General features: G+C 44.0%; 1 protein-coding gene across 1 annotated transcript in view; it reads right to left on the reverse strand.

Annotated features, from left to right (window-relative positions):
- Nucleotides 1–25,868, reverse strand: part of SNX5 (sorting nexin 5) — a 106,414-nt gene that overhangs the window by 70,017 nt on the left and 10,529 nt on the right. Inside the window, exons 2-4 of the mRNA XM_063130029.1 lie at nt 18,161–18,265; nt 15,758–15,868; nt 13,314–13,435 (exon numbers count right to left, since the gene is read on the reverse strand). Of these exons, the coding sequence (XP_062986099.1) occupies nt 13,314–13,435; nt 15,758–15,868; nt 18,161–18,265 (338 nt within the window). The remainder of the gene's footprint in view (nt 1–13,313; nt 13,436–15,757; nt 15,869–18,160; nt 18,266–25,868) is intronic.

Genomic DNA, 25,868 nt, shown 5'->3' on the forward strand with positions numbered 1-25,868 from the left:
GGCCTTGGAGAAGGCAATACGATATTTAGCCACCGACAGGTTCTTTAGATAGTCAGCCAGCTGAAGAGGCCCAACGTAATGAACATGCAATGCACTGGGAGAGCAGGAAACATAAGAGCGAGCACGTAAGTCGCAGAAGGCTATATCCCACAGTCTTTGTTTAACAGATTTCATAGCAAAATTCAAGCCCAGATTAAGGAGGAGGGAAGAGGAGAGACCGATTGAAGCTGCCTTCCTGGCAAGAAGCTTGGACCAACTATTCACATAGTTGTCCTGAGACAGACATGGAAGCAGACCTGAGCCCCTCCCAAAAAGACTAACTTCCATCCAAAATTTTAAGGCAGACCACCAAGCCCTAAGTGAGAGAGAGCTTTCCCCGGTTTCCAACAAAAGTACCGAATTAGGGACACACTTTGGGAGTTGAAGAAGGGTCCTCAAAAACCTTGTCTGTAGCCTATCTATCTCAGATGTTAATCCCCCTATCCAGATGTTGGAGGCATATAAAAGCTGGGCTGCAGACTTGGCATTAAACACTTTGATGGCAGACGGTATAAACATTCCTCCTTTAGAAAAGAAAAAGCGTGTGATTGCGGCTGAACTGACTGAAGCTTTATTAAGGGTGGCCGATCTATGGGCACTCCAGGACAGGGTATGATGGAATAACAGCCCCAGGTAGGAGAAATTTTTCACCTGTTCCAGGATATGCCCATCAAGGGACCACCGACGTTGAGAAAATCTATTTTCAAAGACCATGACTTTAGATTTCTCAAAATTAATTTTCAGATCATTGGTCAAACAGAAGTTGGAAAATTTCATTAAAAGATGTTTCAAACCAGGTCTAGAGCGGGAGAGAATAACAGCATCGTCTGCGTGAAGTAAAATAGGAATTTTCCTTGCGCCAAGTTTGGGCAAGTGTCCTTCATGGTCAGACAGGGCCTCCTCAATATCATTTATGTATAAGTTAAATAGCGTAGGTGCAAGGATACAGCCCTGTCTTACTCCTCTAGACATAAGAATTTCATTTGAAAGCTGTCCCTGTGTGCCACATCTAACTCGCATCCTGCTGTCGCTGTATAAAACCATTATAAGATTAAGAAGTCTTTTGTCCACCAGGATCTTATCTAATTTCTCCCATAGTTTAGTTCTAGGGATGGAGTCGAAAGCGGACTTCAGATCCATGAAGGCAACAAACAGTTTGCTACGTAGAAATTTAAGATGTTTCTCCACTAAGTGAAAAAGAATCAGACCATGATCAGAGGTGGAGTGATTCTTTCTAAAGGCAGCTTGGGCCTCCGTGACAACATTATTGGCCTCGAGGATGTCAGTTAGTCTATTAGATAGAAATCGAGCATAGATCTTGCCTATTATTGAGAGCAGGCTAATAAGTCTAAAATTCCCAGGGTCCTTTGGGTGTCCCTTTTTGTATATCGGAACCACAATTGCGTGTCTCCAACTGTCAGGGATTTTGCCAGATTGATTTATAACGGTAAAAAGGGCAGCTAACAGAGGGGCCCACCAATCCTGATTGATTTAATAAATTCAGCAGGGATAAAATCTATGCCAGTTGCCTTACCCCCTTTAAGTTGTTGGATTAATTCAATCACTTCCTCCTTAGAAACCGAATTCCAGGGGGGGAGGGAGGAGAAAGTGACATCCTGCATATCGGCCTGAGCTGATTGTATAGTGTCTGGGTCGGTAAAAATGGCTCTGAAATGATCCTCCCATACCTGAGCTGGAATTGTGCAACTAGGTGCTTGGCAGTTGGATCATAAGGCACCCGACACAATCTGCCAAAACATTTTTGAATCATTATTCAAGGAGGCATTTAACAGCAGGGACCAGGAGTTTCGTTCAGCTTGGCGTCTTTTTTGGGCTATGAGGGACTTGTATTGCTTTTTTAGCTGAAAATAGGTCGAAGGGAGATAATTGTAGCCCGATTTTCTGTAGGTTATATAAGACTCCCTTATCTCATTTTTCTTCAGGTAACATTCTCTGTCAAACCAAATAGGACCCTTATAGATCGTAGGGGCAGTATTATCTGGCCCTGACTTGCCTGCATGAGTTAAAGCATCTTGGAAAGAGCCGATTAGATCATCATACGCTTTTATAGAGGATGCAGCTGATTCCTTCGACAAAATTGCTGATCTTAATCGAATTACCGAATCGGAGTTTAATCTTTCCTCTAGAAGACTGCTTAATTTATCAGACCATTTTACCCTTATTCTGTGTGGGCACTCGAGCAGGACATCAGTTAAGTGGGTATGGGGTAGTCGTAGATTAGAAGTTGGGGCACATAAAGTAAGGGTTAGGGGCTGGTGATCGCTACAGGTTCTTGTACCTATATAAAAATGGTATACTAACTGGAAGGCATTTCTAGATGCCAGCCCATAGTCTATTGTGCTCGAACCAAATGAATTTGAGAAGGTAAATTCACCTGAGCCTTCCCAAAGGTCCACCCCATTTAAAATAATTAAATCTAGACTGAGCTGAAGTTGAGCCAGGCAAAAACCGGCGTAATTCAGAAACTGATCTTTTGAGTTTCTGTGTGGAAAATTTCGATTTTCCCTAAGTTCACTCAAGATAGGGTATCTTGCTTCTAGATCGTTGTTATTGGAGCCAATCCTGGCATTAAAGTCACCCAGAATATATAAATATGCATCAGGGAACCTAATAATTTGAGTGGATAAATAGCTCTCTACTTTATGCCAGAATTTCTTGATCTGCTCATTGGATTTAGCAGGAGGGATATAAACAGTCACAAAAATAAAATGACTAGCATTAATTTCCAAACAAATTCCAAATGCCAGTTGTTCATAATTTTCTAATTCAGTTACCTTAGCTATCAGTGAAGAGGACACCAAGATGGCAAGGCCACCCCTTGAGCGACCTTTCTTATTTGCCCGGTGAGCATTCAAAGAGTAGGAGGCAAATCCGTTAACAACAACAGTGTGCATGGCCCAAGTTTCCTGAAGCAAGATCACATCAAAGGAAGAGATATATTGACAAAAGCAGCTATCCCAACGTTTGTTCGCCCAGCCCGCAATATTCCAGGATATGATTCTGAGATAGGAATCACCCTGGGGCCACTGGCATCAATCCAGTGGGGTAATCCCAACCAATGATCCATCCATGTCCCTCTGAATGCAGCCATTCCCCTTTGCTGTCATGTGGTTCGATGGAAGCTGTGGGTCGGAATCGATGATACTGGGCGATATTAACTCTGATGTCGGCCCTACTTGATTAGCATTGGGCGGCCCTCCAGACGGCTGTGGCAGTTGGCAGGATGGGATGGACGATGACTTGCTCCCCACCAATGTATGCAGCACTCCTGGATAGAGGCACGACGTCGGACGAGTGTTGTCAACTTTCACAGGAGTGTCTTGACCAAAAGTTATCAGATCTTGCAAGGTGGTGATAGTATGTTGCCCTTCGACCAAGGGCTGAGCACAAATGAAATCGACCTCCACCCCCGAATGAAGTGAATCGGGAGACAGAACCTGTTCCAACATAAAGGAGTTGGAGGGCCTGCTCGGAGATTGCTGGATGATTTGAGGCTGGTCTTCACACAGTGGGCAGGAAGAAGATATAAAGCTTTTGTGTGGTAGATATGCTTCTTCAGTCGCCGCAGTTGAAAAAGCCATGGATTTGCTGCTACTCAGTTTACGGGCATTAAACTGCGGCTGGAGGATAGAATTAGAACGGGTTTTGATGGATATCAATGGTTTAACCTGGAGATCTTTAAAAAGCCATGACGGGTAGATTCCCACAGTATTCAGGAAAAGTTTTTCCTTCATTAGTAAATTTGGGATGGTAGGTTTAGTAAACTTCAATAGGTACCTCTTATGAACAGGGGAAGAAAAAAGAGGTTCCACAGCCAACAAATATGATGGCTGAATATTTAGCAGCCGTTTGAGGTTTAAGTTAGCACTTTGAACAGATCTCCATAATGGGTGTTGGCCTCCATGGGGATGTACATCAATAACCATCAAGCAAGGCTGAAGAACCAGACCACCATTATTTCGCTCTATTATTCCAATATCTGAACCACAATTGAGGGCTGAAGATAAACGGCCTCCATTATTGCAGTGAGGTTCGATTACCGGGTCTAAACGAGGAGGGCGTGGTGGAGGTTGAGCCAGGATGCCTTGGCTGAGAAGCTTTTCTGGGAGCCATGTCAGCAGTTTATTTAAAGAGCTAAGCACAATTTCTAAGTTAGAACTAATCAATTGGAGTGTCCTTGCTGTTAGGAAACATTGCTCAGCCAGTAATTCAGGGGGAAAAGCTTCACTTTGGGAGTTTTCCGTGGATTTGCCAGTTGGACGGTTTGTTTGAGAAACGCCAGCGTCTCCTAAGATAGACTCACCAGTAACTTCGCCTCCCTCGGCCAGAGGAACATATCTGTTAGACAAAGTGATTTCATCTGTCGGAAAAGCAGCAGAGACGGCATGAGGAGGCTGCCGAACAATAAAACTGTCGAGCCTGCACTGTTTGTCGCGGGGTGCATTACTCGCATGTTGTGGAGGTGATAAAACTCTTTTCCTTCTCATAGTCAGCCAAATGACCTAGAGATAAGCAAACTAGAAAAGTCCACACTATTAAAAAAAATTAAAACCCCTATCAGGGAGTGGCAACTAATACTCGAGAGCTGCCGGGTGTTAATTAAATTCTTGATAGAAAGCAGACTGCAGTTTGCAGTTCAAAGAAGGAGGCAGCACATCGAAGAGCTACAAAACTGCAAGCTGGAAATGCAGAGGGCAGTAAGAGCAATAAAAACAAGTAAAAGAGTAAAACAATAAAACAATAAAACTGCTTAAAATAGGTCAATAAAACAGTAAAACTTCTAAAATAAATTATGTGAGTCAAGGAGACTCACACAGCACTGCAGCCTCCAACGCCATTTTTCCCGGAAGTCCCCGAGAATCACCTCTTCCCTGTTATCTTTGATTGCCTTTATGACCCCAGGACCTTAGGGGAAATGTCAGTGTCCATGAACTCTGCTCCCTCCTCCAAGTACCTCAATGCAACCCTCAGGAGTTTGCTGTTTTTCTGAATGGTGAAGACATTGTGGCACAATTAACCTAGTTTCCTGGTTCCCATTGAGCATGTATGAATGTACTCTTCCCTTGAGAACCGGGTTCTGACAACTCTGCCAGGTGCTCTGCTTTTACAGATTCAAGGTAGCACTGAGCTCATTTAAAATGTTTTGTGGCCTCCTTCAGCAGGGGCCTGGATTCATGTGCCTTTGCTTGTTTGCATAGGTTTTGTGACATGTGTTGTCCATTCGAATCAAGAGATGTGGCCCTGGTACCTTTGGGGCAAAGTGGACAAGGGACAGATGGATGGCCCTGAGTTCCAGGAGAACAATGCACCAAGTGGATTCATCTTTTCACCTTGTGTCCTGTGTGTAGGACTCTCTGTAGACGACTCCCCAGGCCAATGTGATGATGAATATTTCAAATTGGTTAAAGGTATGGAATCAGTATAAAAGATTAATAAATCCATATTTATCTTGATTAAGTTCAGCAATCAAAGAATTCAAATTAAACAAAGATTTCGAATTTGGAAAGAAAATAACACTTTTCATTAAAGAACTATTATCTCAAAACAATATATTGTAGCTCAAGAAAGACTAAATGATAGGGACCATTCTGGTTTGAATACATAATCATATTGAAAAACATCTTAGGAAAATTGGGAAAATATTTCGAGAAAAAATCATAATTTCTCCTTGGACAAAATAGTATTTACCATATTTTTATAAGAAAATAAATAAAAATTATTTCCCATTTTGTTGGAAGTGAAAATAATTTCCTGTTTTGTCTTTACATTTATTTATTTATTTATTTATTGCATTTTTATACTGCCCAATAGCAGAAGCTCCCCGGGCGGCTCACAAAAACCAAAACCAGTCAAAGTATAAAACAAACAGTTTAAAAGCATGATATAAAATACACATTAAAAACTGATTAAAAACATACCATACATGATTAAAACATCTTTTAAACATCCTAAAAACATCCTAAAAACATTCTAAAATTTCACTGGATAGGTCTTTATTGCTTTTTTAAATTCTAAAAGACTGTCAAGTTGACGAATCACCTCCGGCAGGCCATTCCACTGTCTGGGAGCAGCGGAAGAGAAGGTCCTCTGGGTAACAATTGTTAATCTAGTTTTTGCTAGCTGAAGTAGATTCTTCCCAGAGGACCTGAGTGTGCAGGGTGAATTGTATGGGAGAAGGCGATCCTACAGGTAGACTGGACCTAAACCATGTAGGGCTTTAAAGGTAATAACCAAAACTTTGTGCTTCGCCCAGAAACTAATCAGCAGCCAGTGAAGAGATTTTAAAACTGGTGTAATGTGGTCACCCATAGGTGTACCAGCGACCAACCTGGCTGCCATATTTTGGACTAATTGAAGTTTCCAGGCTAGGCACAGAGGTAGCCCCATCTACAGTAGAAATGTTTGTTAGCTCTAAAATACTGTAGAGAAATGAAGTGTATTATAGGAAAGATTTTAGCTTATGAAATTTCTTTGGACCCAGTAGGGTTTTTTTTTTTACTTTATTGAGGAGGTCAGTAGTTCAAGAACCAAAGAATTAATGTTATATGTTTTTTGCAGCTATGATATGCAAAGGCCTTTCAGTGACCTCATTCTGGTTCCTGACTTGGAGCTGAGCAGGATTAGGGAAGAGCAGCTGGCCCAGCTCAAGTAGGAGCTACAAAAGTAAGCCAGTTCCCAGAGAGCGAGCGAACAGGGAGCGAGCTAACAGGAAGAGCAAACAGGAGTTCGGCAGGGGAGGTCAAGGGAAAGGCCTCTAAAAATAAAATTAAAAATAAATAAAAATAAAATAAAATAAAAAAGAGGTGGGAAAACCAAAGAAAAACAAAGAGAAAAAACACCCACAAAACCACCACACACACAAAAAAATCTTACTTTCCCTTAAGACATCCTCATATAGTTGTGTATATATGTGTATATATGGAGTATATATTGGAGTATATATGGAGTATATATGGAGTGTATATATTGTGTATATATGGAGAGGACACAACAAAGCAAAGGCAATTCCACTATAATCAAAAAGGAAAAAAAAACCCAAAGCAGAAATCGACAATATGGATGGAAAGGAGTCCCTAGAGGTGGTGACCTGCAAAGGGTGTGCAATGTTCTTGTTTCTGCCTGAGCTCAACATGGCGTATACCTGCAACAAGTGCAAGCTGGTGGCACTTTTGGAAGAAAAAGTGAGAGGACTTGAGCAGCGAGTGTCCACCCTCCAAGGAATAAGAGAAGTCAAGGAGTTCTTAGACCGAACGGTGGAACTGCAACAGCAACAAGAAGCACATGAGATTGAAGAACAACAGCCAGCTGAAGCAGAAGTGGAGTATGCTGAGGGGAGGGAAGCTAATGAAGAGGAAACTCCCTGGAAAAGAGTGACAGTTAGGAGCAGAAGAATTAGAAGGCATTCTGCACTAGTGGAACCATTGGAGTTAAGCAACCGCTTTCAGCTTCTGGAGAATGAGACTGAAGGACAGTTTGCAGAGGAGGAAGTACAGGAGACACCATGCAACAGTGACCAAGAGGCAGAAGGTAGATCAACCAAGAAGAAGAGAAGAGTAGTCGTTGTGGGAGACTCCCTGCTGCGTGGGATTGAAACCCAAGTATGTCGTGAAGACCCATGGACTTGCCAGGTGTGCTGTCTCCCTGGAGCACAGATTAGAGATGTGACTGAAGGGTTACCGAAGCTCATAAAGCCCACGGACACATACCCCTTTCTTCTCATCCATGTGGGAACAAATGATGTCGCCAAGCAGAGCTACGAAGAAATCATTTCAGACTTTGAAGTTCTGGGAAGGAAACTGAAGAACTTTGGGGCCCAGGTAGTTTTCTCATCCATCCTCCCGGTTCTTGGAAGAGGATTAGAAAGGGAAAGAAAAATACTCCGGATGAACGACTGGCTTCGAAGGTGGTGCCGTCGTGAGAGTTTTGGATTCTGGGACCACGGGCTACGCTACTTGGAACATGGACTGCTGGCAAGGGATGGGTTGTACCTCACAAGGGCTGGAAAGAATGAGTTCGGCCACAGCATGAAGAACTTCATCAGGAGGGCTTTAAACTGAATCTTACGGGGGTGGGAAACGTAAATTTTGAGGCAACAATGGATGAAGGCCAATGCACCACAGTACAGAGAACAGCTCCAACAGTGTCCCAAAATAGTGTCTGCAACAATGTTGGAACAAAGCCAGACTATAAAACACATGGTCTTCGATGTCTATATACTAATGCCCAGAGCATGGGAAACAAACAGAATGAACTTGAACTCTTATTACATGAAGGCAAATACGACTTGATAGGTATAACTGAAACTTGGTGGGATGACTCCCATGACTGGAATATAGCAATTGAAGGATATAACTTGTTCAAAAAGAACAGAAGAAATAGAAAGGGAGGTGGAGTTGCACTATATGTTAAAAATACCTATCCCTGCACAGAAATACAGGTGGATGAGATTGGGAGCCCCGTCGAGAGCGTCTGGATTAAAATAAATGGGGCAAGGAATAAAAAGAATATGATAATCGGAGTCTACTACTGACCACCCAATCAAGGAGAAGACAAGGACGAAACTTTTGAGAAACAAATTGCCAGTGTTTCAAGGAAGTGTGATGTAGTAGTGATGGGGGACTTCAATTACCCTGATATCTGTTGGGAGACCATTACTGCCAAAAGCGGCCCTTCCAAGAAATTCCTGACATGTATGGGTGATAACTTTCTCCTACAGAAAGTGGTGGAAGGAACTAGAGGATCGGCAATCCTTGACTTGTTATTGACCAATAGGGATGACTTAGTGGATAAAGTGGCAGTTACGGGAACTCTGGGGGAAAGTGACCATGTCATACTTGAATTCTTGATTATGAAGGAGACAAAAGTTGAATGTAGCCATACACGTACTCTGGATTTTAGGAAAGCTGATTTTAATAAACTCAGAACTATGATAAGTAAGGTCCCGTGGCAAGTGAGCCTAATGAGAAAAGGAGTGCAGGATGGGTGGGAGTATTTAAAAAAGGAAATTTTAAAGGCACAGTTACAAACAATTCCAACAAGGAGAAAAGACAGAAGACAACAGAGGAAACCAATGTGGCTCCACAAAAAGCTTAGAGATGACCTGAAAACAAAAAGGGATACATATAGGAAGTGGAAGGAAGGCCAGGCTACAAAAGAAGAGTACAGACAAGTGGCGCAGAAGTGCCGAAATGGCGTCAGGAAGGCTAAAGCTCAGAATGAGCTGAGATTAGCGAGGGATGCTAAAAGCAATAAAAAGGCTTTCTTCAGATATGTGAGTAGTAAAAGACAGAGGAAAGAAATGGTGGTTCAACTGCTTAATGAGGATGGCAAATTGATAACAGATGACAAAGAAAAGGCTGAAGTGCTCAATTCCTACTTTGCCTCAGTCTTCTCTCAAAAGCGGGTCTATGACCCCCCTGAAAAAAGTGAAGCAGAAGTTGAGGGGGCAGGATTACAGTTTGAGATTGATAAACAAATGGTCAAAGAACACCTAATTTCCTTGAATGAGTTTAAATCTCCAGGGCCTGATGAACTGCATCCAAGAGTAATGAAGGAGCTAGTGGAAGAACTCTCAGAACCTTTGTCTATTATCTTTGAAAAATCATGGAAGACGGGTGAGGTGCCGAACGACTGGAGGAGGGCTAACGTTGTCCCTATCTTCAAAAAGGGCAAAAAGGAAGAACCTGGGAACTACAGACCAGTCAGTCTGACATCCATCCCTGGGAAAATTTTGAAGCAGGTTATAAAGAAGTCAATCTGTAAACACCTTGAAATCAATGCGGTGATTACTAGAAGCCAACATGGATTTGTCAGGAACAAATCCTGTCAGACTAATTTGATCTCATTTTTTGATCGGGTAACCTCCCTTGTGGACTGTGGGAATGCTGTGGACGTCATATATCTTGACTTCAGCAAAGCTTTTGACAAAGTACCACATGACATTCTGATTAACAAACTAGCTAAAAGTGGGCTAGATGGAACAACTATTAGGTGGATTCACAGTGGGCTACAGAATCGGACTCAAAGAGTACTTATCAATGGAACCTTCTCAAACTGGGGAGAGGCAACGAGTGGGGTGCCGCAGGGCTCAGTCCTGGGCCCAGTGCTCTTCAACATTTTTATTAATGATTTGGACGGGGAGGTGCAGGGAACGCTGATCAAATTTGCAGATGACACAAAATTGGGTGGGATAGATAATACCCTGGAAGACAGAAACAAACTTCAAAGTGATCTTGATAGGCTGGAGTGCTGGGCTGAAAACAACAGAATGAAATTTAATAGGGATAAATGCCAAGTTCTACATTTAGGGAATAGAAACCAAATGCACAGTTACAAGATGGGGGACACTTGGCTCAGCAATACTACAAACAAGAAAGATCTTGGAATTGTTGTAGATCGCAAGCTGAATATGAGCCAACAGTGCAATATGGCTGCAAGGAAGGCAAATGCTATTTTGGGCTGCATTAATAGAAGTATAGCTTCCAAATCACATGAGGTACTGGTTCCTCTCTATTCGGCCCTAGTTAGGCCTCATCTAGAGTATTGTGTCCAGTGCTGGGCTCCACATTTCAAGAAGGATGCAGACAAGCTGGAACGTGTTCAGAAGAGGGCAACCAGGATGATCAGGGGTCTGGAAACAAAGCCCTATGAAGAGAGACTGAAAGAACTGGGCATGTTTAGCCTGGAGAAGAGAAGATTGAGGGGAGACATGATAGCACTCTTCAAATACTTAAAAGGTTGTCACATAGAGGAGGGCCAAGATCTCTTCTCGATCCTCCCAGAGTGCAGGACACGGAATAACGGGCTCAAGTTAAAGGAAGCCAGATTCCAGCTGGACATCAGGAAAAACTTCCTGACTGTTAGAGCAGTGCGACGGTGGAATCAGTTACCTAGGGAGGTTGTGGGCTCTCCCACACTAGAGGCATTCAAGAGGCAGCTGGACAAGCATCTGTCAGGGATGCTTTAGGGTGGATTCCTGCATTGAGCAGGGGGTTGGACTCGATGGCCTTGTAAGCCCCTTCCAACTCAAAAAGAAAAAAAAAGAAAAAAAAGAAAAAAAAGAAATAGAGATATTAAAAACGTCTGTTAGTGAAAGACTGATTTGATAAAATGTGGGACACAGAAATGATGGCTAAATTCTCATTATATTAGAACAAAAAAAATAGAGATGGGAAACACTGAAAGAAAAGTGAAATATTGGGCCTGTTCAGAAGACACCTTATACTGATTAAAGCTTTTAGTTAAGCAGCAGGATTTAAGATGTCTTGTGCGATGCATTTTGCTAAACCCTGCTCACACACTAACCACTGTCGGACCGTCTGCAATAATTTATTTATTTATTTATTTATTTATTACACTTATATACCGCTCCCATAGCCAGGGCTCTCTGGGCAGTTTACAGAAATTCTAAAATTGAGGTAAAAACAAGTATATAAAATTTAAAACTCTAAAACACAGAACATACACACATAAAGCATTAAAAGCCGATTAAAAACTAAACATGTGGGTAATTAGGATGTGCCACCATATGCCTAGGCAAAGAGGAAAGTCTTAACCCAGCGCCGGAAAGATAGCAGCGTTGGTGCCAGGCGAGCCTCATCAGGGAAATCATTCCACAGTCTGGGGGCCACCACTGAAAAGGCCCTATCCCTCGTTGCCACACTCCGAGCCTCCGAGTAGGCACCCGGAGGAGGACCTTTGATGTTGAACGTAGTGACCGGGTATATTCACGTCGGGAGAGGCGTTCCGTCAGGTATTGTGGTCCTGACAATAATCCAAGGTTAGCATCTCTAGCTGTGGCTTAAAGTGTTGTATCCAACTGCACAGCTTGTGGTTAATGCTAACCCCAGAGAACCACAGGTTTGCTAACCATAGATCCTGAAGTGTTGTCTGTAATGTATCCCAATCTAAAATACTATTTTTCTTTACGTTCTTTTTGAAAGAAGAATAAGAAATGCAGTATATATTTTGTAATATTTTTCCACTCACATTTCATTCAACTTTATTCTTTAATCAGAATGTATTCTGAGATGATTAGAAGAAGATCATGAAAAAAATGGATGTCTTGCTAGGTGTCTGCAACAGACCACCAAATCAGTCAGAAGAGCTAGATAAAGATTTACTAAAGCAGATAACTGAAGCATCAAAAAACCATGAAGTGGTCGTGATGGGAGATTTCAACTACCTAGATATTTGTTGGAAGAATAATTCTGCCAAACAGAAGATGTCAGAAAAGTTCTTGACTTGTATTATTAACCAAAACTCATAGCCTGCCTCCTCTACACTGCTGTCTTGGTCCCTTTACCGTTTTCCTAATCAGTAAGCAGAGCAGCAACTGTTTGGACAGCCCTTGCCACAGAGCTCTGTAGCCAACCAAATTAACCCACAGTGACAGCCACACAGCATGATAACACATAGTCTGCAAAATGGGTTATTTAATCCATTAGGGGTTATCAGAATGGATTATTTTGGCCAAATAAGCGATCATGGGTTAAAAAAAAAATCCCACCAGACAACACAATACCCCATTATGGGTTAATTATTAATCCATCATGGACTATCATGACGTTTGAATCCAGTCCATATGAAAGCCATGAAAGGTCATACAAAACCCGAAACATCTTATGCAATGTGGTTCCCATTTTTTGTAGTAGGTTGATCATACATCCCACACCCAAGTTCCTCCATATTATAGTAACCTACTGAGAGAGAGAGAAAAATTCTTGAAAGCTTTGCAATTCTGTATTCTATCTCAATTGGATTGTGTTTGATTGTTTATTTAACATTTTCAAGCTATGTTTAGCCCATGTTCATTGTTCCAGAAAAAAGTATAAAAACAAAGAAAAAAACAGTAAAAAATTAATAATAAATAGTCTGAAATAAAGTAAGTGTGTAACTAGGACAGGGCAAACCCCATTCAGCCATAAGTGACTTAAGCCAGTCACTATCTTTAAACCAAGCATACCACAATGGGTTCTTGTGAAAATGAAATAGAGGTGGACCGTTCCTTGACCTCCTTGGAGGAAAGGCAAGGTGCGATTGTAATGAACACACAAATCACACAGAGAGGTTGAAAATCCTATTCCTGACCTACATTTCTCAAAAAGGGGGGGAGGGGGAAGGAAGGCCAATGTAAATTCAGAATGCTTGCTGGATTGTTAAATTGAGCCTTGGCATTTCAGAAGTCTCCCTTAAGCTTGCACAGATTCATCAGCAAACCAAAGCATTTCCATACTTAAAGAAATCACACTCACGCTTCCAGTTCTTGCTTCATTTTGGCAAATTCCTCTTTTGTCATAGACATTTCTCCTTCCCCAAGTTTATGCATCTTCTCTCTAGGGCCATCAAAGTCAGGCTTTGGAGGTGCTGGAGGAATCTTAGACAAAAAGATCTGATGCTAGCAACAATATAATCTAGGCAAAGAACTGTTGCAGTAGTTTCTACAAGAAATTTATTTATTTATTTCACTTATATAGCCAGGGCTCTCTGGGTGGTTTACAGAAATTCTCTTTGTGAGAATTTAGCTCAGAAATGATTTCTCTAAGGAACAGCAGGTCTTCAGCACTCTGAACATCCATGTTATGAACTAAAGACATTTATTTAGCATCTTCTTCAATAGCCACTATGTAAAGGCAGGCCTTTAACCAGACCTGGATTGGAGTTTAAAGAAACACAGAGTGGGATGGCAGAACATTGTAAGTAAATGCAAATCAGCAACAATCTAAATAAAAGTAATCTAGTATGTTTATCTTTGCATTTAAAATATAATATTAAAGATGAGATGATAAAATTAAAAAGTGTGCCAAGTGTTTCACAATCACCCATTGCTTTTGCACTCATTGGCCAGAAACCCTAGAACTATGGATTAGCAAAAGTTGGTGGCCTGTATTACATACAGTTGGGGCTGAATATTTAAGAAGTGCAAGGTGAAATAGCACCCTCTTGCTAGGTTGTCTAGCTTCCTAATCCCAGATATATAAGTATGTATACATTTGTTTCCAAAACTATATGTCATTTCTCAGCTATACAGTCCATCAATGCACCTTACATCAATCTAAAAAAATAAACAACAGTACAATAAAATGAATTATAAACAAGCTGGAAGCAAAATTAGAGGTTTTAACTGCCCTTTTAACTACAGGGCAGTGGATCTTGCAGGTCTCCTTCTGTAGAAAATTCCACAAAAGAGGAGCCATGAGCAAGGTAGTACTATTTTTGTACATGGCAATCTTGCTGCTCTCAGTTACTCAATTCAAATACGTTTCTGGCAAAGCATTGGATGGAGCAATCCTATAGCCCCTAGACAATGTCTGGGGGTCATAGGATACTTCAGATTCCCACCTCTCCAAGGTTGGAAATTCTACCTTGGAGAAGGGTTAAAGGGGTGTTTTGGAGGGAGGGGAGGGGAATGGAGCCTCCTCCCCTCCCCCCAACCCTGGAATACTCCAGCTAGATGAACAAAAAAGCCCCTCTAGCAAAAACGCAGAACAGAAGGAGCAGCAGAGCCAACATGTTCGGAGGCTTACAAGCATCGATGGTGGTTATCATAGGATTGTGCCTAAAGTGTGGCTACTTACTAGTACAGTAACACTGCAATCCCTACTCCAAATAAGTTTCTTTGAACTCAGTGGGGCTTACTCCTAGTTATGTTGATACAGGATTGCAGCCTGTCTCGAATATCCAAGGACATCCTATTACATATTATTTATTTACTAGCGAATGAATCCTGCCTTGCACAGGTTGGAACAGCTCTTATTTGATACAGCAAAGTCTTTAAGTAATGTTACACAGCTGTCAGAGTTGGACACATTGCATTCTGGCCTACCTGATGGCACCCCTAAGCAAGGCCCCTGCCTTGGTGCACCCTACAGCCCCCGAGGGAGGGCTCTGTCCACTCAATTCTGTGTAATAGCCGTATAACTTGTCCCTTGGACTTCTCTCCCCCCCTCTCCCCCACCCCCTTCGGCTTCAAACAGTACTGACTACAAAGCTGTGTACTGGTTGAGAAAATCTGCTACCTAGTGACTAAAGCGCACACCCGCAGAGTCTCCTTAGCATACATATAAAGTTTCAGGTGTCTATGTTCCATGGTCTTAGTGCCATGGCACTGACAAACAGACACATGTCCTCCTTTAATATTATAGATGTATTCATTTAATATACGTGTATCCCACCCTTCTTCTAATTCAGCAACACAGGGCAGCTAACACAAAATACCTTTGAGGGAGTTCCATAAACTTCTTCCCATACATTGAAAATAGGTCCCAGGATTAAGCCCTTACTGAAATTACACCTGACATATTCTGGAAATGAGAAGCCAGGTTGACCGTACGGAAAGGAGAACAGGGCTGCTGAATATTTAACAGTTGTATAAAAAGGGGATTTTCAGCAAGTGTCATTTGTATGCATGCAGCATCTGGTGAAATTCCCTCTTTATCACTACAGTTGTGATAAACAGTTGTGATAAACACTCACTGCAGGAGCTCTGCCCTTTTTTGTATCTGGTCACCTGCTAAAATTCCCTTTTCCATACAACTGTTAAAGATACAGGAGCCCTACCCTGCTTTCCATATCGCAACCCTAGAGAGGCAGTATTATGAAAGTCTAAAAATTAAGCAGAAAGCAAGCAATTGCTTGATTATAATTTCTTAATCCACCGGAGATGCTATCATCTTAATCATATTTTGCAAATACTTACAATTAGTCCTGCATACACTTCTGTCTCAACAAATGTATCATGTAGCCACTCAAAATCTTCATGTTGCCTTGTAACCGAAAATTCAGTACCTTGAAAAGCTGGCAACGTAGTCTGAAAACAAAGATCAGTACTTACTCCTTCTTGTTACTTACATCTCACTTACCCATCTTAAGATTTTTTTTAGCTCACCTTTCAGGGCATACTGCCCTCATAAGGCAGCTCACAATACTACAAAACCCCCATGAATATACAATTACGATTAAACATAGTCACAGACAAATTTATAAGTAACAGCAGCAGCTAATGATTTTAAAGCACAAAATGTATGATTCTTCAGGGTTTGCTTAGTTTTTAAAAGCCGGGAGGGTTGAAGGCATACACATCTCTCTGGGGAGGGAGTTCCAAAGGCATGGGGCCACAATCGAGAAAGCCCTAGTACTCACTAGCCTAATGGCTCTTGCTGCTGGGCCAGAGTGTAGGCTCCTGACACTGATTTTAATTCTTCAGCAGGCTTAAACAGGTGTAGATGGTTCTTCAGATAATATGGTCCCAAACCACTAAGGGCTTTAAAGATCAAAACCAGCATCTTGAAATAAGCATGGAAACAGACAGCCAACGTAAATTATACAGAATAAGAGTAATATGATCCAAGCGCCTAGCTCCCACAATCACCATAGCTGCTGCTTTCTGTACCAGTTGCAGTTTCCAAATAATCTTAAAGGGAAGCACCACTTAGAGCATGGTTACATCCTTGGTTACATCCAAATTAGATTACTGCATGTGTAATTGCATCTAGATCCGCTTTCTTGAGATAGGATTGCAGCTGCTGAATCAGCCTAAACTGGTAAAAAAACATCCAGAGGCAAATGATGCCACCAGAACCTCCATAGAAAGCACTGAGTCCAGGAACACTCCCAGACTGTGTACCGGGTCCTTCAGGGGGAGAATAACCCTATCTATAGTCAGATCTAAACCCCCATCCAGATTAGCAGGTTTCTCCGATTTCCATCATATCCAGATTAAGTTTCAATCTGATAGTCCTCATCCATTCCAATACTGCCCCTAGACACCTGTCCAGGGTTTCAACTGCTTCCGTGAGATTAGATAGTAGAAAAGAGAGGTGGAGCTCCATGTTGAACTCTATTGATGACATGGAAAACCAAACCTTCAGATGACTTCTACCAGTTATTTCATGTAGATTTTGAAAAGCACATGAAACTCTGAGGCACCCCAAATGTCAAGGGTGGAATAAAAGTCTCCCAGCACCAATTTCTGGATCTGTCCTCCCAGGAACAAATGGAAACACTACAACGCTTGCACCCCAAGTCCCATCCCAGAGGAGAGATAGTCCAAAAGGATAACATGGACAACACTATCGAAAGCCACTGAGAGGTCCAGGAGAACCAATACGGTCACATTTCCCCCATCCATTCCCCAGCATAAGTCATCCCCAAGGCGAGCAAGGGACTTTATGTATGTATATATTGCCCATCACCACCCCCTACTAAGAGAGGGTAAAGAAGAGACCACCTGCCCAAATAGATTGTGAATATACTACTACCTGTGACCTATGACTTGCCTGCTACCTGTGACTGTTCCAGTGGGACCCTTAGGGCTAGAGCAAGCTGTCTCCTTGCAAGATCAGGCTCTTGACTGGAATTGCAACAAATTTGCATCAGCTTCCTAGGGCTGGAGCATAAAAAGGTGGCCTGCCTGGGAGTGGGGCCACCACCAAAGGGGTCTCAACAAACCTTCAGGTGGATCTCATTGCTGTAGACCTCTTTGCTTGACTGCCCTGTGCCATGGCTGCACCATGCACAGAGGTGCGGCAGTGACAGCTGGTTAGAGTTATATTTTTATTTTTAATAATAATTTTTAAAAAACAACAGGTAATATAGAGAAATGGGATAAGAGAGGAAAGCAGTTACAGGAGTAGTGAAGGTAAAAGCCACAGGAGGGATGGATGAAAGAAACTGGCAGCTGGGGACAGGGTACAGGTTAACTGTGAAAGACAAGAGGGAGAAGAAATGACAGGAGGTGGGTAAAAGACTGACATGCATGTGAGGGAGGAAAGGAGAAAAGTATAAAATAAACCATTTTCTTTGCTTTGAGCAGGGCTCCTTAACCTTTTTGGGTTAGTGGGCACATTTGGAATTTTGAGGAAGTGTCATGAGCATTTTTATGAAATGGCTGCCATGGAAATTCATTCTCATGAAACTGGCTTGGCCCAGGTGACACCTTGGCTCTGCCTTTGCCAGTTACCTCTGCCCTTCTAGCCCTAGTAGTCACAATTCACCACTGACTAATCTATAGTTTCTTACAACACAAGTATTGAGGTAGTTAAATATGGCAAAGCTATGGCTTTCTTCCAATTCTAATCCTCCTTCCTCCTTGCCATCTTACCTTAGTATGGACTGTGAACTTCACTTTGTCTTTTTCACTGAGGGCATCAGGTATATCAATTTGCAATGATGGGTCAATATTTAGATCCACAGACACAGCCCTCATCTGAAATGGAAGAAGAGATTTAGAGGGCTAGAAACACTGCAGTAAGAGCTTGCTCCAGCAGCCTTGGCAAGCCACCCATAAGAAGTGGTGAACTGGGAGAGTGAGGCAGAAACAGCAGCTCTTTTCTGGGTCATCTCCTTATGACACAGAGCTTTGGCATGTCTAGAAGCGATGTGAAAAGGATGAGGCTAAGCAGGCACTTCAACAGGCATTGGATGCTGTGCTTGATCATGCATGGAAATGCCTATTATCAATAGAAGGATGAATGAGGGAAGACTACAGGAAGGCATTAATTAGACAAATATGTAAAAGTTCATTTTAATACAAAGAATTAAAATAAGAGATACTAAGAATTTACAGTAAAAGGTCCATAAATGTATAAGAGTTAATAATACTGATATGTTAAAACTTCATGTTAAAGTTCATCATTACAGCTCACCTTATTGACCTCTATGAACCTTCTTCTCAACTTTTGGGCAGCCACTGCAAATCTTGCAACTCTGTCACAAATTTGTCAGCATCACAGAGCAAATATATAACTTTAACTTCATCATCACTGTCAGATATATCCCATAACATTTATTTATTTATTTATTACATTTTTATACCGCCCAATAGCCGAAGCTCTCTGGGCGGTTCACAAAAAATAACAGATTCAAAATAGATTTTGTCCTGGGTTCAGAATACAGAGAACAATATAATAAATAGTGGTTGAGGTCCTCTACTACTTGAGCACCACATATACAGTACCTCTGTTCTACAGGTATTTTACAGTAACGGCCCTCTAAGTATTGCGAAGGCACAGTTTGGAAATGCAATGCCAGAAATGCCTTTCTAAAGGATGCTACTAATAACTCATGTAGATAGCACTCAAATCCATGAGTAAATTTTAAAAGGCACAGCTGTGGAGAAAATTATTTTTTAATTACTTCCAGATCACATTGAGAGTAAAACTTGCCCACTTTATTTTTTATGTGTCTCTGAATCTGATCCTGGGGCCATTCTTTGAGAAAGGAAAGGAAAGGAACCTCTAGTGCAAGCACTTGAGTCATTGCTGACTCCTCGAGGAACGCCTGCTTTCGCTGGCGTTTTCTTGGCAGAATTTGTAGCGGGGTGGTTTGCCATTGCCTTCCCCAGTCGCAGTTACCTTTCCCCCAGCTAGCTGGGTACTCATTTTACCGACCTCAGAAGGATGGAAGGCTGAGTCAACCTGAGCTGGCTGCCTGAGAACCAGCTTCCGCTGGGATCGAACTCAGGCCGTGGGGAGAGTTTCAGCTGCAGTAACTGCCGCTTAACACTCTGCGCCACATGAGGCTCTTTGAGAACCTGGGGTATTAAATCAAAAGCTAACATTTGCTGTTCACAGTTAGCTACCCAGGTGGTCTGTCGGTGAGATTTTGACTGTTCTAAAAAACATTTTTAGGTTTCCTAAAATCACCCATATTAAGAAGTTCAAAATAGAACATAAACATAGCTACAAAAATATAAAACTGTACTGGCATAGTCCCAGTCTCAGCTCTAATATTGCCTGCTGGAGTAGAAGATGGTGAGCCAAGCAGTGTTTTAAGAAATTTATTTTGAGTGATTTCCAAATGGGTTATTTTTGTCAAACCCCAAATCTCTCCCCCATAGGGAAGCCGTGGAAGCACTGCCTCTAAAAAGTCTCAAAGCAGGGACAATCATGTTACCCCTTTTAGTTCTGGCAAAGCACAAAACTACTTGTGAGGATCTTGATGCCTTCAAAACAGAGGATGTCATATGACCAATTACCCCTGTCAGTAAACCAAACCACAAGGTAATTAAAATGCCTCACTTGCTCTATTATTTGTCCATCGAGGTAACATTTATGCTTTGGAGGACACCCCCCAAACACTACAACTTTTGTCTTGTTTTAATTTACACTAAGATGCTCATTACGACAAATTGCCCCAAAACCTTTTAGTAAATGCCTCATACCAATCTGAGTATATGACAGCAAAACCATATCATCTGCATATAGCAGAATGGGTAATTTATGGGACAGAGCTATAACTGGATGGTAATCTGTTTAAGCTCCAGTATTACATTACTGACATATAAATTAAACAAGAGAGGGGCTAATAAACAGCCCTGGTGCACTCCCTTTGAAGTTGAAATTAAGCCTGATAGTTGGCCATTCAATCCTACCCTCACTCTTATGTGTGTACAGTATTCTGATGAGTGTAAATAGTCGTTGGTCGATATTTGAGTTCCAGAGTTTTACCCACAACCTATCACGATTTATTCTCTCAAAAGCTGCTGTGAGATCAACAAATGCTGCATATACATATTTTTGGGGGCCTTTGCATACTTATTAATAAGATGATCTAAAACATAACATTGATCAATTGTACTCCTTTCCTGCCTAAAGCCTGCCTGCTTTCTGCAATAATAGTATTGGATTCCACCCAGTCCTCCAATTTAAACAATAAGTACCGTGCATACAATTTAGATTAAGCATGTGCTCCGCTCCGATTAGAAGCGTAGAAGCAGGAGCGAATTGGCCTACTCCGCCTTGCCCAGAGGCGGAGTAGAAGCGGACCGCGGACCCCTAGAAGCAAGGCGAAGAGAAGCGGCCATTTTCAGAGCGCTCTGGTTTCCGCGGTCCGCTCTGATCGCCATCTTGAAACATTTCGCCCATAGGATTGCATTGCAGAAAAGAAAGGGGGATAACTGTGTTGTTTTTGATGCTGTCTTTCTGAAAATTCTTGTGCTTAGAGAGTCGTGGATGGGGGCCATTTTGAGCCTACTCTCAGCTCTCTGCGTGGTGCAGTTCACGTGCTATATATTTTTTTAAATCGGGTAAACAAATAGGGACAGTGAGCAAAACGGCGGTTTGTTTGTTTTTTTGAAGCGATGACAGGCACATTCAACTCCCAATCCTGATGAGAATTGATCACCTCATGAAGCATCCTCCAATCCCAGCATTCGAGGGGGGGACTAAGGCAGAGGCACCCTCAGAGCTTTGAGCTCGTAGCGTCTTGTGGGTTTTGGAGTTCGTGGAGAGAGGAGCTACTTTAGTTAGTTGCTGCTGTTGTGTTTGGAGATAGATTAGGATTTAGCTTGGCGTGTGTGTGTGTTTGTTTGCTTCTTTCTGACTTTTTGCTTAGTTTGCTCTGTGTTTTTCCCTTACTTTTATTTAATATAAACTTTATTTTTAAATTTTGGAGTGTGTGTTTGGTTGGTTGGTTGGTTGTCCCCCCCCTCTCTTAAAGCCTGACTGTGTTTCATCTTCCTTCTTCCTTCTATATACAAAAAAATACCCCCCCCCAAAAAAAATATTCTCTATTTCTTCTCTCTGTTACTTGGACTGTGTGTGTGACTGTGTTATTGTGTGAGTGTGCTGTGTGCACTGTTTGTGAAGTGCAATAGCCACAGATTGAGCATTTCAAATCCTGTTTGGGCAAAGCATACACACACTTCTTGTCCCATTTCCCTACATATAGTATATTCTTATACATATTATTATTATTATTAATATTATATTCGTATACATATTATTAGTAGTATTAGTATATTCTTATACATATTATTAGTAGTATTAGTATATCATCATGAGAAGAGGGAGCAAGCGCATGTCTGTGGCGGGGCGTGCTGAAAGCAGTGGTCAAGGCAAGGCTCAGGCTGGCACCAGTAAGCAGGCTGCCTCTCCTGCTGTGAAAATCAAACGGGCAACTCCTTGGCTGGCTGCTCCGCAACAGAAGCAGGAGAAGCAGCAGGCAGACGCACTTTCTTCTGCAACTTGTGCCCGGCGTTCTCTTTTTGAGGGTGGGAATGGAAAAAGTGCCCCTTTGCAAGAAGCAGGTGGCAGCAGTGCCATTAGAGGAGGAGGAGGAGTATCCCCAAAACCTTCATTATCGTTTGAGCCCACGAGCCCGCTGATGGACCTGTCTCCAGACCTCCTAGACGAGGTTCTTCTCAGCACAGTGGAGGGGCAGGAGGAGGAGGCAGCGGCAGTGGGTGCTGAGGAGGAGCAGCAGCAGGCCGAGGCTCTCTCCCCAGTCTTATCCCACACCTCTTCCGCTGCAACCCCTGTTTCTGTGGCAACACCAGAGAGCTCAGGCGGGCAATTGGTGTCACCACAGAAGCGAAAGACAAGTATAGTGTGGGACCACTTTGAGGTGGGAGCGGATCCCCGCTTTGCTGTCTGTCACCACTGCAAACTCAGCCTAAGCAGGGGTTCATCTACAGGGCATTATGGAACCAGCAGCATGAAGATGCATCTTCAGAGGCAGCACCAGTCGATCTTGCTGGGGAAAGAGGCAGGCAAGGTGACTGGTTCCAGGGGAAAGCCGAAGGCTGCTGCTGGCACTGCCACTCTAAGCTCTTCATCTCCCATCCCCACGAGGGTTAGGCAGGCAACCCTGCAGGACATGGGGTGGGGGAAGTATGGACCCACAAGATGGCGTTTTCCAACGCCCACCCAGATCACCACCTGCATCGGTGAGATGGTGGCGTTGGACGACCAGTCATTCAGCCTTGTCGACAACGCAGGCTTCAAGAGGCTGATGGCACTTGTGGTTCCATACTATAAGCTGTCGTGTCGCACCACCCTTAGCAGGCGGGTGGTGCCTTCCCTGTACCGTTCCTGCAGGGAGTTAGTGCTGGGTCGTCTGTGCCAGGCAGAGGCACGGATGGTGCACTTCACCTCGGACATTTGGTCCAGCGAGGGCGGAGTGCATGCTTACCTGTCCCTGACGGCTCACTGGTGGGCAGCCGTGGGGCAGGAAGCATCCAGCACTAGAGAGACTGGCAAGGAGGGCTACTGCTGGGCCCTCCTCCATACGCAAGTGATGGACCAGTCCCACACGGCAGGGGAGATTACGGAGGCCATGAACCACATGGTGGATGGGTGGCTAGCTGGGCAGAAGCTCACCCGCGGTTACATGGTCACGGACGGGGGAGCCAACATGGTGAAGGCGGTGCGCGACGGCGGATTCGAGGGCGTCCGCTGCATCGCGCACGTCTTGAACCTGGTGGTGAGGGATGGCCTTGGGATGGGCAGCAAGGTCAACCTCGGTCCCCTGTTCGGTATCCGTAACCTCCTGGAGAGCTGCAGAAAGGTGGCAGGGCATTTCCACCACAGCGTCAAGGGCAGTTGCTTGCTGCAGGAGAAGCAGGAGGAGTTGAATCTCCCGCAGCACAGGCTAGTGAAAGACGTGGTGACACGCTGGAACTCCACCTACCTCATGCTGGAGCGTATGGTGGAGCAACAGCGTGCCATCCACGACTTGTTCAGGGTCAGGGACATGGGCATCCACCCAGCCCTGGGCAAGCAGCAGTGGGACACCATGTCCCAGCTGGTGGTGGTCCTCAAGCCGTTCCTTGAGGCCACCGAGACCCTGAGCACTAGCTCTGCCCTCCTCAGCCAGGTGATCCCTGTATGCAGGCATCTCCAGAAACAGATGGGCGAGTTTCTGGAGTACAAGGATCCCGTCACCGGCAGGCGCTTCGAGCCCGAGGTACGCGAAGCGGTTACTAGGCTGAGGGACGGCCTGACGTGGAGGCTGGAGCCCATCCAAACAGACAGGGTCCACATGTTGGCAGCCATGTGCGACCCTCGTGTGAAGGATGGGCTTTGTGGGCCAAATAGCAGGCAGCACTGGGTGGAAATGCTGGTGGGCGAAGTGTGGGCGGCACGGGCCAAGAGGGTGGGGCAGAGTGAGGCAGAGGAGCAGGCCACCACTCCCCGCAGCAGCAGCAGCACCAGCAGCAGCCTCACCTGCATCCCTCCCAGCAGGAGCACAGGCCAGGGGTTTTGGGCACAGGCTCTGCACACCGTGGTTGGGCAGAGACCCTCCCCAGCCACCGGCCAGGATGACGCTGCAACTGCCGTGCAGCGTTACCTGGCAGAGCCCATGGAGGACTGTTCCATGGACCCCCTGGCCTACTGGTCATCCTGCTGCCAGATTTGGCCGGACCTGGCGCGGGTGGCCAGTGATCGACTCAGCTGCACACCCACCAGTGTTCCAAGCGAGAGGGTGTTCTCTATGGCGGGCGACATAGTGACCCCTCACCGCTCTCACTTGGAGCCGGACTTGGTGGAGCAGCTGGTCTTTCTCAAGGGCAATCTGCCCCTGCTGGGATACCCCACCCTCAAGCCCCCGTGGGAGTGACAGGCAGGCTCCCCTCCCTTTAATTCCACCCCTCCTTCGGTTGGCAGGCAGACTACAGTTCAGGCAGGCAGGCTTTTTATTTTTATTATTAATTATTATTATTATTATTATTATTATTATTATTATTATTATTATTATTATTATGTGGCTGTGTTTCAGTTCACAACATCAACTCTGAATCATTCGATTCGTCTCTTTCAGTAAGGTCATGCCTTCTTCGTCTTACATACAGGCAGGCAGGCTGTAGTCCTTCTACAATTCAGTTCACTCAGTCAAATTCAGGCTATCTCTTCGTTACTACCACAGTAGACGACGTAGCAGGCACTGCCAGGCTGAATCTTCCCCTAAAGGAGAATACTTCCTGCCTGGTGGGCATCATGAGCCTCTACAAAAGCTGTAGGCAGAGTTTGTCACCGTGTGTGTGTGTGTGACTATGTGAGGGCAAAGCACCACACTCAATTTCATTTCATTTCTGTGGCGTCTGGTACAGCTTAGTAAACTCATCCGGATAGTTTTCCACCCAGTTCCAAAAGACTCCATGATTAACTGCACGTGTTTGGGTGAGGTGCAAGCAGGGGGCAAGGCAATGCCTGGCACCACCACCACTAGCCAGGCTGCCTCTCTCGCTGTGGAAATGAAACGAGCTAGTCCTCGCCTCACTCACCACAATGAGTTAGTGTTGGCTTTGTGAAGCGAACTGACACTGCAACTCATGGAAGTCTCATCCAACCCCTCTTCCTCGGTAACGTTCATGGCTTTGAGAAGCAAGCTGACACTTCAAGTCATTCACTTCCCCAATTGAGGGAGGTAAACTCCAGCAGTCCACAGGTCGCCCTTTGGAGTGCCCTGGGAGTGGAAGACGTACTCCTGATCCAGAAGTATGGTTTTGAGAAGCAACCTGTCACTTCAACTCATGAGCCTCTGTGCAAAAGCTGTCATTGTGTGTGTGGTTGTGTGTGTGACTGCGGCTGCCTGTCTCGCTGTGAAAATGAAACAGGAGAGTCCTCGCCTTTGAGAAGCTCACTCACACTGCAACTCATGGAAGTCATTGACTTCAGCACAGCCACTACTGTGGAGGCGGTGGTCCTCCAGGATGTGGGTGATGAGGAGCAGCAGCTGGCCAAGGCTCTCTCTGCAGTCTCATCCAACCCCCTCTTCCTCGGTAACGTTTATGGCTTTGAAGCAACCTGACACTTAAAGTCATTCACTTCCCCAATTGAGGGAGGTAAACTCCAGTAGTCCACGGGTCGCCCTTTGGAGAGCTCAGGGATCAGATGCACTATTCGTGATCCAGTCTGGTGATTTTGAGAAGCAAGCTGTCACTTCAACTCATGGACTTCCCCTATGTGCGAGAGGTACTCCAGGAGTCCACCAATCTCCCGTAGCACAGCCACTTAGTGCGTACGGACAGTTTAAGTTTTCTGAGAAGTGAGCTCTCACTTCAACTCATGACAGTCATTGACTTTACC

Source organism: Elgaria multicarinata, chromosome 7 (assembly GCF_023053635.1).
Source record: "Elgaria multicarinata webbii isolate HBS135686 ecotype San Diego chromosome 7, rElgMul1.1.pri, whole genome shotgun sequence".
Lineage (NCBI taxonomy): Eukaryota > Metazoa > Chordata > Lepidosauria > Squamata > Anguidae > Elgaria > Elgaria multicarinata.